The following is a 15,079-nucleotide window of genomic DNA, read 5'->3' as shown; positions in this document are numbered from 1 at the left end:
TTACATGGTGTATGTAGACCAGAACACAGCGAATTTCATGCGCATCGCCATATTTGGATCGCGCATCGCGTCATCTATCGCACACGCAAGGAAACAACGCGCGCGGGCTGCCACGCTAGCAGACGCTGCACAGAGCAAACGTGAAACTCTCGAAACTCAGCCCGTCGGAGAGCGTGTTTCGCGTCTATTCTAGCCTGGACGTTTTCGCTGTTTTTATTGGAACATCAAGAACACCTTGCTCATGCAAGTCCACAGTACGTGCTGAGTACGTGCTGAGCAGGCTGCGGAACCAACCTCGTCAGCTACGTACGCTGTTACATTTGTAAAAAAAACGTCCTCGCTGTAGTACGCGTGAATCGTAATTGCAGTGCAGCTTGCAAAAGAGTGAAACGATGTTTTGTTGCCCCATATTACAAGTTGTGCACAAAGCTTTGTGAAAGCTCATCATTTCAAGATACAACGCGTAATAATTATAGTACGCTTTACGGGTAGTTTCGCGGAACGTAATTTTTGTTTCACGAGCGCTCTTACAATAATGCGTCTTGCTCACAAAAGCGTGCTATCGGAGAGTATAACCTGCAGTATCGTTCATCGATCCCTTTTGGAAGCTATCTGCGCGATTTTAATCTTGTAACGATGACGCTCTACAAGCGAAGCTGTGCTATTAAGCCGATATCGAAATGGGCGGAATCCAGTTCTCTTTTATTAAATGTGTGCTGTGTAAATATGCTAAAAATTTAGTTGCTTGAGCTAGCGCTACACCTGCGACGTAAAGGACACTGGCGCGGGTACTGTTTACTTACGTGCCAATATATGTATTATGTTCAGCTGGATGCCTCGCGTCCAAATAAATTTGGGGACATCAAACACTAAAATAAAAGCACGAGATTCTGACCAGCTGTTGAGGAACACCGTACCATTTATTACCTTTTGAAGACGAGATCTTGAAGGCGTGGATTCCATCAAACGCACTAAAGCATAATACTACGTTGAAAGTGGCAAAGCATGCTGATTGCTTGTGCTTGAAAGCACTACCTTGCACTGCATTTTCGTCAAAGGAAACGCTCAAAGGTATGAAGTGCACCCTCACACGAAGCTCGCGCCTGCTTTCAACCCCGCTGCGTGCCACGTATATTAGGTTCGTAAAATGAAATAGGTGGGCATCACACTGCAGAATACACGCAGTTAGTGTACTTACTCGCGCATTTTCACTCGGCTCCTACTTTTTCTTCTCGAATCACAGTTATCCACTCGAGGCGAAGCTGAAAACACCGCACCGGCACTATTCCCGTGGCGCGTCGTGATCGTCGCAGACAACGCTAGGTAATATCCTCCTGTTGCGCTGCTTCTTTTGGCATCCAAAGACGACGTAGTAGTGCCCAGACGAGCTCTTATACGCTGAAGCGTCGTGAACGGGTACTTTTTCGCACTTTAAAGCCTCAGAACTGCAGCTTGCCCTGTTTACTTGGTGCAACTCGCTCGCGCCTTGGCAGCCCCGGCCAGCACGGCGTCTGGGTGCGAGAGTATCCGCTCGGCTCGCCAGCAGCCTGGGTGCGAGACAGGCGTGCTCTGGTGTATAAATAGCTCGCCGTTAGCAGGCTGAGGGACGGTTCTGTTGTGGCCTAACGTCTAACGCGCCGGGCTGCAAAGCGAGAGGTCGCCCGTTCGATTCCGCGCGTCGGAAAGAATTTCTTAATTATTTTTCTTTGTGGCCTTTTTATATATATACATACTTATACATATACGGTGAATGACGGCGACGGGGACGGACATTTTCCAGCCGAGACTGTCCATATAATTGCTATCGCAATAATACAATCGGTCTGCGATGCCAGATCTTTTGTTCAGCAAGCTTTCTCACAAAAGCTAGAATTCATAACTCCGATATGCAATGAGAAATTCAAACACCATCTTCTCGGTTCCGTGCATTCCTATACTCAGGAAAAGGCGTGGCACCCCAATCGGCCATCGCTACTGACGACAGCGCCACCACATACTGCCTAGGCCAGCAACTGAAGTGGGTCCACAAATGACAAACGAGTGGGTCCACAAAACGAGTGGGTCCACAAACGAGTGGACCCACAAAAAAGTGGGTCCACAAAGGACAAACGACAAAACATTTTGAACACTGAACCGTGTAGTGTTCACAATGGGTGGACGGGATACCCATGAATCACACCACCCTGCCACTGCAGTAATGTGTCCGTGGGTTTTCCAAGCTTACATTGCAGCATGCGGGAAAAAGTATTTAAGATCACAACTGTAGATGATTTACACCACTTTGATTTTAAGAAGCAGAGGGGTAATAAAAGATGCCATCGCAACGAGATTCCTAGATCACAATCGGTGTGCTTTTAAAATCTGCGATGGGCTGCTTGAGGAAAGAAGAAAAGCGATGAGCATTTTGCGTCAACGCACTTCCACGTATTACCTATGGCGCGAATGTGGTGCAACGCCGCTTCACGAGCGGACGCTATAGTATTTTATTAGCCCGATAGCGTGCGTCGTTTTCTTTTGTCCACGTGCGTCTCGCCAGCGCCTCGTGCGACGATATTGGCACATTTTTCCTCTTAATGGGGCACGCATCCTACGGCGGAAGCTGTGCCAACTGTCATGCTGGGCTTCAAGCAGTTACTGCCAGCTATTACGTTTGACGATTATTAAGGCCTCGTTGAGCTTCTCGTGAACATAATTAAAGTGCGAGTTGAACTTCAACCACCGTTTTTCAATAGCGATACGTCCTGACATGTCACGGATTTTGCGCTCATTTTCCTCGGAGAGAGCAGCGGCTAATCAACAGCATCTGTTAACGACGCACCTGGTGTTTATTATTCTGTACGGACTCGACGTCAGGACGGTGAGTACGAGCTGGTCCCCGGAGGAGTTCATGATCTTCCGAACAATGTTCAGCGGCAGGCCGGCGAGCTTGGTGCCGTTGACTGCGACCACCACGTCACCGACCAGAATCTGGGACCTCTGAGCGGGGCTGCCTCGCTTCACGCTCTGCGAAATAAATGACCTTGACGTTAAAAGTTTTGCTCGGCACGTCGAAGCACCCCGGCATCGACCCTTGCATTTCACTTCCTTATGTCGTCATACGCGACTCGATGAGTACGCGTGCTTTATGCGCTCCACGTGGAGGGTCATCATCATCATTTCATATTCATTTGCTGCCTATTTTTTATGTCCACTGCAGGACAAATGCTTATCCCACTTATCTCAGTTTAACCCATCCTTGTGCGAGCTGATTTGATTTTGTGCCTGCAAACTTAATTTCGTCACTCCATCTAGCCCTCTGCCGTCCTCGGCTACTTCTTGTCGTGGGCGGGCCCCAACGCATAACGGGGCCTGACCACGTACAATGTTTCTTCTTAAAGGGACACTAAAGGCAAATATTAAGTCGACGTTGATTGTTGAAATAGCGGTCCAGAATCCTCGTAGTGCTACTTTTGTGCCAAGAAAGTGCTTACTTTGAAATAAAATCACGTTTTATTGGTCCGCATCGCGTTAGCGCACTTCAAATCACCCGCCTGAAAGCGGTCTTTCTCACGTCACTGTTGCCGTGCCCAACGTTGCCTGCCTTTACTGCGCGGCGGCGTGTACTCGCGGCGTGCACCATTCGGGCATCCGGCAACATCACATGCATGCGGCATTTTGTCGAACTTTCTGTCAGAGCGACTTTCACGAGCGTGCAAAACACACGCGGCAGTACGCGATACCGAAACTACCACTGAGACGCGACCGCATGAGCGAAGCAGGGCGCCGAGCGAAGCGCAGTTCGGCGAAAACGGAACTTTTGAACCACGCGCGCCGTTCCCTATGGAAACGCCAAAGAGGTTCTTTTTTCCACGAATCAAACAGAAACGAACGAGCAGCATTTTATTACGTCTCTTGATGCACGGAAGGTTCTTTTTTATTGCAGGTAGTTTGATTACGCTTGATTAATTCTAGTCAGGCTCTCTCACGTCATCGGAATCATTTCCAAAATGTCCCGCTCGTGGCGCTCACCGTGTGATACATTTAGCTTAATTTCTCGGTAAGTAAGACACTGCTGTTGATAATACTGCCGTTTTAGACGTTGTCATACATTGAGCTTTCACTCTGACATAAATTGTTATTTGCCTTTAGTGTCCCTTTAATGTAGGCTAGAATCTCGTTTACCCTGTTATCTAAGCTACTCTGCTCTCTTCCGATCGCTTAATGTTATGCCTGTCATTTTTCGTTCCATCGAACGTTGCGTGGTTCTTCGCTTCTCGAGTTTCTTTGTTATCCTCCAAGTTTCCACCCCATATATTAGTTCCGATAGCATACAATGGTTCTACACTTTCCGCTTTAGGTACAGTGGCAAATTGCCTGTCATGGTTTAGGAATGTCAGCCCTAAGCGCTCCAACCCATCGTCATCCTTCAGTAAGTTTCCTTTTCGTTAGTTGGCTCCCCTGACAGTAACTGGCTTAGGTGTACATACTCTTGAACGGACACCAGATGCTTGTTAACAATCATGAACTCTTTCGCCAGGCTGTTGAGCACTATCTTTGCCTTTCGTATATTCATATTTAGTCCTACTTTAGTATGCATTCTCGATTTAGGTCTCGGTCGCTTTTTTTTTTTATTCGTCGCCATCATTGCTGAAGGGCGCTATCATCTGTAAACCGAGGTGTCTTACGTGCTCTCCGCAAATCTTTATTGCTATTTCTTGATATCTAGTCGTTTGAATACTCCTGAGCGTGCAGTGAACAACATAGGCGAGATTGTATCTCCCTGTCTGACCACTTTCATTATCGCGATTCTATTGCTTTTCTTGTGGAGAAGCAAAGTAGCTGGACGGTATAGGCCTCATTTAATAGCTGTCGCACACACTAGCGTCCTCAATGTAATCGATAACATTAACGTTACGTCCGCAGACGGCCTAGACTGAATTCCTAATTATGTGCTGCATTCACGCTCCGAAACAATCGTGATTATCGTTCTAAATCTCTTCAAGCCGGCACGATGTACAAGCAGTAGAATATTGCTAATGTTCTGTAATACAAGAAAGCTCCCTAAGGAACACAATTAGCCGTTATCGATAATTATTTGCCATAAGTGTGCAAAGTAAAACATTTAAACCTATCATATACAGTAATTCTGTGAAGCATTTAGATAGAAACAATACAGATGGCAGGGCTTTCAACTCGGGTTTCCTTGCGCGACACATTTAGTTTATTTTGTCACTATTCGTTCTTGATTTCATGAAGACTGCTATTTCGTTCTATCTTAAATTTTTGATATGCTTTCTGTCTGCGTGACACACGCTTTTATTGTTACATGAATTATCTTCGTGACCTCGCAGTTCTCCGAGGCATTTGAGTATATTAACGCAATACAACAAGTAATCATTAATAAAAGTAGGTCCAACGCAAAAAAAAAAATCTTTTTTCTGACGTACCTCAGTGACCATCGGGTTAGGGCCTCTGTAATTATTTTTTTCAAGTTGGTGTCATTGACACTGCTCAACACTGTAAAATCCGTTTCTCCGCCGATGACCCCGTGATGTACCGTGGTCAGAAATTTGACGTACTTTAGCGGGATCTATTTAGACTGTACAGCAATGTTGGAAAACATCACAAATGCGCCGTTATGCAGAGCTATTTGTCAAAAGCAGTGACACTGGACAGAAGTCAGGCTCACCTCTACAATGTAGAAGTTTGTCCCTCCTTCTCCTGTCACGGCTTCCAAGTTGAGCCCGAAGCTCCAGAATCTCCCGAAGCTTTTCTTGCGGAATAATATCAGGTCGAGCTTCTCGGTCGCTCTTCTGTTCCGGCTGAACGTGTCCGCTACGACAAATAAATTATGCACGAATGTCAGGTATATTATTACGCGGTGACACTGAAAATGAAACTTCAAGGAGACCCACTAATGTTCACGTTCTTCAACTAGGATATGCAGAATGTTTAAAAATCATCATCATCATCGTTTTGACCTATTGAGGTCTACTGCAGGACGAAGGCCTCCCCAGTGATCTCCAGTTTACTCTATCCTGTGCCAGCTGATTGTATTTTATCCCTGCGAACTTCCTAATTTCTCTACTCCATCTAATTCTCTGCCTTCCTCGACTGCGTTTCCCATCCCTTGGTAACTATTCTGTTGCTCGTACTGTCCACTGGTTGTAAGTTCTGCGCATTACGTGACCAGCCCAGGTTTGGTCTTTTGCATGATGTCAGCTAGAATATCCGCTACCCCTGTTCGTTCCCTTCTGGTAATACATGATTTCAACCCATGAAGCAACTTAAGAAGGCGGGTATTACTACCGCGGAAATTCAAGGTGCGTGATCGGCTAAGTGAAGATTTCCTAAATGTGTTTTTCACTGATTACCTTACAAAACATATCTTGATTTATAGAGTGTAGCCGGTGAGCTTGCAAGGCAGGTCGCCTTTCATTGAAATGCCACAGGCCGGGTTCGAGATATGCGGCGTCAAACTGGCAAGAAAAAATATCACTATATTGCTCAGTCTCATCCCCTTTACAAAAAGAAAAAAACAAAAGAAACGAAAGGAAAAAGGCCCCTTAAGGCATCGGAGCACAGAAGTGACTGGCGTCGGTGTATTTCGTCGCCAACATTGGAAATTATCGATACACCAAAACTGGTGATACTGAGGATTTGCTCCTTGTCAGTGCGTTTGAAAAATCACCGGTAATTATTCGTGTTACAATGCGGTGTAAATTGTTGAAAGAATAATTGTCAAAAGCTTTCTAATTACTCGAATATATATTTTTTTACTTCTCGGCAAAGCATCATCCGCCTGTAACCTAGGCTGAGGATTATAATAGCGCTATGTGCAATAGACGATAGCCTAAAAAACACCCGTGGAGCCAACGTTATGTACCATATATGACTTGCTTGCGTTAGATATCGAGACCACAGAAATAAATCGTACTTAAAATCACAGTACAAAATGTAGCACCTTTATGTCTAGCTGCCGGTCACGTCCACAATACGTGCTGCAGCGCGCATGGTTCATGATAAATTTATGGATAATGCGTTGCGCATGCTTACTTTTCGAAAAGCCGGTAAACCCATAGTTGGATTCCGCGTCCGTCGTCTTTTGGTAGTCAATTTCTGATGACGACACATTGGATTCGCCCATGAAAGATTCATTCACAGACACCGGATCTTCACTGTCTCTTACCTGAAATTGCAAGACGCGTCAAAGACAAGGTCAGCATTTTTTGGTATCAAAGGAACTTGTCCGCTAGCAATAATAAGTTAACTAATCATTTCATATATATGTCCACATGAATGTCGAGTTTTTTATACGTTGACTTTGAGCATATGTCTTCACGGACATTTTATGTTTTAGAATTTACTAGTTCAGTGAAAAGCGCTCGCTGTGTCCTACAGCTTACGCGAGCCGTATTGCATGATGAACGTTGTATAGAGATGGGCTCATTATATATGGGAGGTGCCGCAAATTCTGTGATATATATTCTCGAATCGACGCGTGCCTGGTCGCTCAACGGATCACTGGATCCGACTGTCGCAGACTCCGCTGCCTGCCGAGTTGTAGGTTGTTCTGCAAGCAGGTAATCGTTCATAAACAATTTTCTTCTTAGTTGGCCAATTTGCCAGCGCCTGCCGCCGCTACCGTCTGACAACGCTGAAGGCGAGTAAAATGCGCTAAACCCGATAAGGACAAGAAGTTGACAGACTGGGGCAAATTTAAACTGTAGTGTTGGCCTGTTTCGTCTGTTAAGCGTATAATCGTGCATGCGCAATAAGGAAGCACGTTGCCAAGAAACGTAAATAATTACGCAACTACAACAAGCCGCGCAAGACACTCCTCGCTATCCTGTTCCTCAAGGTCATTTACACGCTTTCGTTACATTCATGGTATACTGGTGTCATTGCCTTTCAAAATTCTGGTGGCCTATCCGTTCGTAATTTTATACCTTTCCTTGAATTTCGTCTCTGATGTACTTTTACTTTGATAACTAATTTCATCTGCCACAAGGAATTTGTATTGCACCTTGTGTGGCGCCCGTTTTGTGCTGAATCTTAGCAAATGTTCATGCTTGTCTTACAATGTGTGTTTGACTGAAGTATACTGTTCTTAAAAGTTCTAGGAGTGGATTACTTTTCACCTATCGTGAGGAAAGCGTCTTCTTTTATCATTTTGCAACTCTCAATATTCTGTTTTTGCAACTTTTCGGCAGCATGTGAAGGGCCTTCTTTTTTTACACGCTTCCTGCTCATCATTCACTTCCGTTTTTAGACGCGCCTTCTTTCAAGCGATCGCGTGTGTCGGTCCTGTATTTCCCGAACGCTAAAGGCATTGATATGCTACGATTCTGCTCACCTAAGGCGAATAAAGTGAAATATTGCTAAGGTTTGTCTGCTATCTGCTCTCACGAATGTACTCACATCCAACGCATAGAATTCTCAATCATCAGGCTGACCGTTTTTTGCCTGCCTTGTTTCTTTTGCGTGATCTTAGCAGCGATTTCAGAGGTACTTATTTGCGAAACAAAAGTATCCCATTTCAGGCAGCCCGCTTGACCACAGTGTAAAGCCACAAGTGGTGCCATACATGCACCGTATTTCCCACAACCTCAAGAACGTAGCGACTGTTGCGTTTCTTGACATGTGCTATCTTACTGCGATGGTTGGAGACTGGGCGTGTTAGTATAGCATATTTGAAGCTGGATAATTCAACGATTTGACACACAAAGAAGAGATACGCACAAAGCAGAGCGCTCTGATGTGTGTATCTCTTTTTTGCAAGCGGTGCAGCCAGAATATACACATGCAAAATTGAAAAATTTGGAGGGGGTTTGCACCCCCCCCCCATTGGCTACGCCACTGTTTCCCGGTTGTGCCCCGTCGAACTGCTACGCTATCCAACTTATAAGTATGCTCTCATTGCGGATACCCGATTATGCGCTTATATGATTATGCGCTATCATGAAAGACGACAAATGAAAATTTCTCCCCTTTCCGAGTCGGCTTCTCGTCCTTGTCTGGTGCGCGAATTTGATTCTACTTCAGCATCATGCCCACCAACAAGTGTTATTGACCCAGCTAACAATGCTATCCATCTAAAGTGCGCATGGCGGCATATCACCGAAGCGGAAACTATGCGCGTGCTTATTTCCTCAGAGCTCGCGCATCCCAGTGCCGCGATGCGTCTACATACAGGGTGTCCCAACTATTTAAAAATAATAATAAAAAGGAATGGCACAACTTGGAGCAAACCTAGTACTTATTGCTGCAGTACACAGTAGTAACCGCTAGTCATTTCTGCGTTATTGAGATCCAATTAGCTAATTATAACAATTTTTGTTACTCCACAAGTGCTCACCTAATAATCAGAACGTTAATTAGGCATGTGTAAGCATGTTTAACTGAGATCCAACTGCGCGATTTTCAGCAAGATACTGAGTGCTCATTTTCTCTTTTTTTTTTTTTGCGGCTAAAGAAGAAAGCACGCCCGCAAAACATGAAAATACCATGTGACTACTACAACGTGCACCAGAAAGCAGCACCCTCAAACAGGCTCACTTTGAGGTCGCCAATGTTAAGGAAGAAATGCAGAAAGAAAAAAAGTTGGCCGCTCCCCTATCAATGCGGCTCGCCGTTTTGGTCATACGCGGTCAGGCCGCGGTTAAAAGAGGGCTCCGGCCTCGTTATCAGCGGAATCTGTTAGCCGTGAGATAAGGATAATGATAGTGGCGTACAATGGAGGGGAAGGAATCCCTGTAAGATTGCGACAAATGTTGTTGGCGCAATTAGGACGTTGCTGAAAATGGCGCAGTTAGATGTCGCGCATGCTTACGTATGCCTCATTGACCTTGATAATTAGTTGAGTACTTGTGGAGTTACAATTTATACCGCTGACGAAAAAATTACGAGCGGCTACTCCTGTATAGTGGGAGCAATATGTACTAGGTTTTACACAGTCCCTCTTTTTGAAAATCTTGGTGATCAATAGCAGGGACATCCTGGTACATTTCTGACGACGAAACACCGCGATACCCACCATAGAGGCGAGCCGCTTGAAGCCTGACGAGGCGTAAGTGAAGAGCGGTCTCTGCAGCGAGCTGTCCATGTCGGTGAGCTCGTCGATCCTGATGAGCTTGCGCTTCTTAGTCGAAGTCGTCGCTCCAGGGGCTGCACAGCGACAAGTAGTAAATTTCGCACTTCCTTCACACAATGTGCCAAGTGCCAGATACGTTTGAACATCCTGAAAGCAGTGCGAAAACGACACGCACAAAAGAGGATAGAAGGACGACCCACAGCGCTGAACTCGCCACTGTGGTTTGTCCTATCTTCTTTTGTCCGTGTCGTTTTTGCGCTGTTTTCAAGATGTTCAAGAACTGTTACTAACTGCCCAGCTGTCAATGCTTACCAGTCTTACGCTAAGCAAAACACTTCGGGATGCCACACGCCTTCATGGCTGAGCGAATAAAGAGTGACTAAAGCGTGCGCACGCTAAGCATTCCTTGGTATGTTTGGAGGGTGTTGTCGAAAGCCGTTTCATCAGTATCGGGTATGACGCTCCACGTTTGCGAGTTTTCATGTTAAAGCCTGGGCATTTACTCTGGCGCCATTCACCTCCTCCGGTGGAGCCCTAAGAGGCACATATATGGACAGCTCTTCAAAGCTATGCGTTGTTTGCTGCCAGTGTATACAGTGCTCAGGGATAGAAACACGACATCAGAACGTTTAGTAAGACGACTTGCTATATATGAGCAATCGCTCGAGATAACCGCGTCATGTCGTAGCGAATCTAGGCGCTAAAGTTAAAGTTAAAGGCAAATTTGTCAGAGTGAAAGGTCAGTGCTTGAAAACGTTAAAACATCGATGCAGTTAAAACTCAATCTAAGGAAACCCAATTTTACGAAGTTCCCGATCTGAACAACGAATAAATTTTCATTCCCCGACAGGTACCGATTCGGTTCAGTGTTGACATGAACCCGAATTAACGAACTTATTTGGCCACCAAACCTGATTTAACGAAGTTTTTCTTGAAAGAAATGAGCAAAAAAAGAAACTGTGCTAATGTCGTTCTTGCGTATGCCATGCATGGTGTAGTTCTAAATCCAGCGGTAATGTCCTTCCTGTGGATGTGTTGGTGCAGTCCTAAATCCTGCGCTTAATGCAGCTCCACTACCGTGACACCTGAGGAAGGGCGTATCACGGGCAACCCAGTGGTTGCCTTGGCAATCGCGCGCTTGCTGAGGCGATGGCGCCCTCTCTTGCGCGGAGCCGGTATCAGCCCGATGTTTCAGAAGCGTTTTTCGCTACTTTAGGTAAATTATTGCGATTGATACTTGGTTATTTCTGTAGTTTTTTTTATTATTTTAGACCTTGTTAGTTTATCTTGCACTAGTCTGTGAGCATTGTTAGCCTTGGTTCAGGCCTGTATTGACTGCTGCGTGACCATGCGACATGAAGCAGTGGATGGACAAGCCAGGCTATCTACTATAAAGTGCTACACACTTAAAAGTGGCAATTTTCTTGTAAATTTGGCGCATAGCAGGTTTACTTCGAGCGTCCGCTCAAACGCTATCGCGGTAAGACATCTGGGCGCCCTGGTAATGGCGTTTAGATCTATTTTCACGAGGCTGCACGCCGCGCCTAAGCACGGAACAGACTCGGCAGTTGGTTGCGCCTTTACGTACAGTCGGAATCCCACTTGTTTAGAGCAGCCAGTCGGCTACTTCAGCCACGGTTTCTTTTTTTTTTTTCAAAGGTATGCAGAGACCAACGCCACAATGGTATAAACAATGTTATTACATGCTGGGTCCTTGTGCCGTAATTCAAGCATGAACAGAAGCTTGCAGCTAACGCAAGGTAGCAGCTGCGGACGGCGCCAGCGTCCACAGCCACGCGCTCAACTGCTCTTGACAAGTGTGATTCCGCCTATGGCGCTAGGGCGGCGGCAGTTGCTTTCCTTACTTTGTTTTATGGAACAAATAGCACTGATCGTCTCTTCGCAAATCGCTGGGCCTGCTCCCACAACTGCTACATTCTTCGCCGTGTCTTTGCATATCGGTAGCCTGTCATAGCTTCACGTAGCCGTCTACCTGGCCTGCATCGCCCGTACATGGAGCCCGCTATGTCCAGGGCTCTATGTCTGTGCCACACTCGGGCTGCCCTCGCGGGTTTTTCCCATGCGCAGGCGTGGGTTGGCGGCAATAACAATGCCGCGGTAGCTTTCGGGTGTCGCCATAGCCATGCGCAGGGTTCCCCTTCAGGGGGGACGCGGGTGAAGGTTCATCGCCCCCCCCCCTTCTCTATTAAGTTAATGTATGAGGCAGACTCTGCGCCCCCCTCTTCTTAGGTGACTAGGTGGGTGGGGTGGCCCCCTGCCCACCCTCTACGCACGCCAATGGGTGTCGCTACGTTGCAATTTTAGATATCGAAGTAGTGACAGAGTCCTGTGTTACGCAAAACTGTGTTACGCAAAATCCCTTTCTCGATTTTACGAACTTCCTGGTTTAACGAAGTAATTAAAGCGCGGTCATCGCTTCGTTAAATCGGGGTTAAACTGCTCTATGCGCAGCCGCGCTTTAGCGATAGAGAAATTAAGCTAAACGTAAGACACGATTTGCACCACCAGTGAGACATTCTGGAACACAAGCCCGATGACGTATAAGTACTTAGACTACCCATAACAAAAGAACATTTCAGCGCATCACAAGACGATATAAGATGCAACTAGTACATTTCAGTCTGGTTCAAGCAAAAAAAGAACTTGACGTTACCCTTGAGAACGGCGAAGCCGGCTGTCGGAGAGTAAGGCGAGTAAAGGGCGGGCATGACTATGTCAAAAGGCCGCATTCAGACGCGGGTGGTTTGAATTGCGTTAACGGTATGCGGACCACTGAAGTGTGATTTTCTTTCAAATTAAGCATTTCCTTGGCACGAAACAACCACTACGAGGTTTCTGGAACTGCGTTTCAACAATCCACGTCGACTTATTACTTGCCTTTAGTGTTCATTAAAAGGGGCCCTTTTCTGCGTAATCCTCGAATGACCTCTGTGTCGGAGTTTATTGCCTCACGAATCTATTGCCGAAAAAAATTCTTGAATCAGTCAAGAACGAGTGGAGTTACAGGATTTGTCGAACGTTTTAAGTGATTTCCCTCCTCTTTCGTCCCGACGAGCGCGCTGGAAGCGACAAAGGGACGGATGGCACGGGGGAAAAAACGTTACGTCAGCGCACGTCATCACCTTTAGCGCCCGTCATAAACGCGATCGCTCTTTCCAGTTCTTGTGATTCCTGTGCGCAGCTAGCGTTGCTATTGCGTGATTTTAGCATGCTATAAAGCGCGGCGCCGACATGAGGCAACACCTCGGGGCACGAAGTGCACCTCAACCAAACGGACGCTCCTGATTTGTGTCAGCTACCAGCCAATAGCAGCAATCTGCTGTTTGACGACATACAGCTGGCGCCTCGACAATCGAAGTGAGTGAGGACGGGCGCCTCTGTATGAAGAGAGGGCACTTGAGAAAGTGACAACTTCTCGTGTGCTTGTTACCTACGTGCCGCGCACGACGGCAAAATTTGGTTGAACTGTTCACAATAGTGTTAGCTGTTCGTAGAATGAGTTTGTTCCAAGGCCCGAGGGGTGGTTCAGGAATCCTTTGATGGTAAGTGATCCGAGTCGAAATTACACCTGTATGACACGAACTGATGATGGTGGAAACGTAAGCCCGTGCATTACTTAGCGCTAAATTATCGCGTTTTCAATCTGTGAGCACTGTACCTGCAAAGACAAAGTCTTGCGTGGTAGTACATCCTGTAATAGGTTTTGGTTTGCAATGTCGTGTTACTTATTACAGTGTCGCACTAACTACACTGCGGGAGTAAAATCTCCAACTTCGTTTACAGCTTCACTCTAAGTTTCCATTCGGGTAGCTGTGATAGGAAGTCTTCAATTCTTTAGCATAGGGTGGAAAGCTGGCCGCCGTGATGGCACTGTGGTTACAGTACTCGGCTGCTGACTGACCCGGAAGACGCGTATTAGATCCTGGCCGCGGCGAGCGCATTTCATGGAAGCGAAATACAAGAGGCCCATGTATTTAGATTTAGGTACATGTTGAAGAACCCCAGGTGGTAACAATTTCCGGAGCCCTCCACTGCAGCGTCTCTCATAGTTCCAGACGTTTTGGGACGTTAAACCGCATAAACCAAGCAGGGCGGAAAGCTAGGTCAGTTGGCACAGTTCCAGAGATGAAGGAACGGGACAAGCCGAAGCGAGAAGCCAAAACACAGACAGGAGACCGCAAAGACGAGCGCAGACTGCCAGATGAAAACTATATTGATGTCTATCTCACAATGGGTGCCAGGAAGGACTGGCAAGATCAAAGGATAGCCTGTTACATGCAAGACAAGTCAAGTGAGGGCTACGCAATGCGTGCTTCCGACAGTTTTCTGATATGAGCTCCTCTATGGGGGAGCGCTTTCTATGCGGACGTGCCGCCATCTCGCGGCACCAGTCGTCCGCCCTTGCAGATCTGGCGCCTTCACAAACGTCCGCTAGTTCACGGCATTTCTGTATCTCAGCTGTTTCGCAGACTGCTGCATCCTAGCCGCCTGTCAAGGATGATTAGCTCGGACTAAGGAGACTGTAAACTTGGCTTCCTCATGTTTTTTTTTTCTTCAGCGGCGCACGAAGAACAGAGATAGAGCGGATATGAGCTTAGCATGCTGATATATAGTTCAGTTACACCATGATTTATTTGCGCGATGTAATTTACAAATCAATTTGAAGTTGCGAGCAAGTTTGGCTTCAAGGGTAGTTCAGTTCCAGATTTTCGCGCCGATGAACTGAATCTTTTGCCGTATGCGTTACCGCCGGTAGGAAGATGGAAGTTGCCGTTGGCGGCGTGCCTTGTGTTACGGACTGGTAAACAGAACTCAAGGGTAGGGTTTCTGGTGAAAAGTGACGCCGCCAATGCCGCTAATGTTGTCACCCCGCCTTGCAACGAATACAATGTTTCACGCCAAAGCTCTGTTTCCTTGTATCTAGGAAGTGATTTGTTGTACAACACCGCATTGATTGACAGTTCAGCAGAGAATATATACAGCCAT

At 46.5% G+C, this 15,079-nt stretch overlaps 1 protein-coding gene across 1 annotated transcript in view; it reads right to left on the bottom strand.

Moving 5' to 3' along the window:
• The window catches only part of LOC119379249 (microtubule-associated serine/threonine-protein kinase 3), a 42,799-nt gene that overhangs the window by 8,494 nt on the left and 19,226 nt on the right, over nt 1-15,079 (bottom strand). Inside the window, exons 10-13 of the mRNA XM_049416544.1 lie at nt 10,016-10,146; nt 7,036-7,168; nt 5,669-5,814; nt 2,815-3,003 (exon numbers count right to left, since the gene is read on the bottom strand). Of these exons, the coding sequence (XP_049272501.1) occupies nt 2,815-3,003; nt 5,669-5,814; nt 7,036-7,168; nt 10,016-10,146 (599 nt within the window). The remainder of the gene's footprint in view (nt 1-2,814; nt 3,004-5,668; nt 5,815-7,035; nt 7,169-10,015; nt 10,147-15,079) is intronic.

The sequence above is a fragment of the Rhipicephalus sanguineus genome, chromosome 1 (assembly GCF_013339695.2).
Source record: "Rhipicephalus sanguineus isolate Rsan-2018 chromosome 1, BIME_Rsan_1.4, whole genome shotgun sequence".
NCBI lineage: Eukaryota > Metazoa > Arthropoda > Arachnida > Ixodida > Ixodidae > Rhipicephalus > Rhipicephalus sanguineus.
The sequence above is the reverse complement of the archived record's forward strand: the minus strand, read 5'-3'. Positions and strand labels throughout refer to the sequence as shown.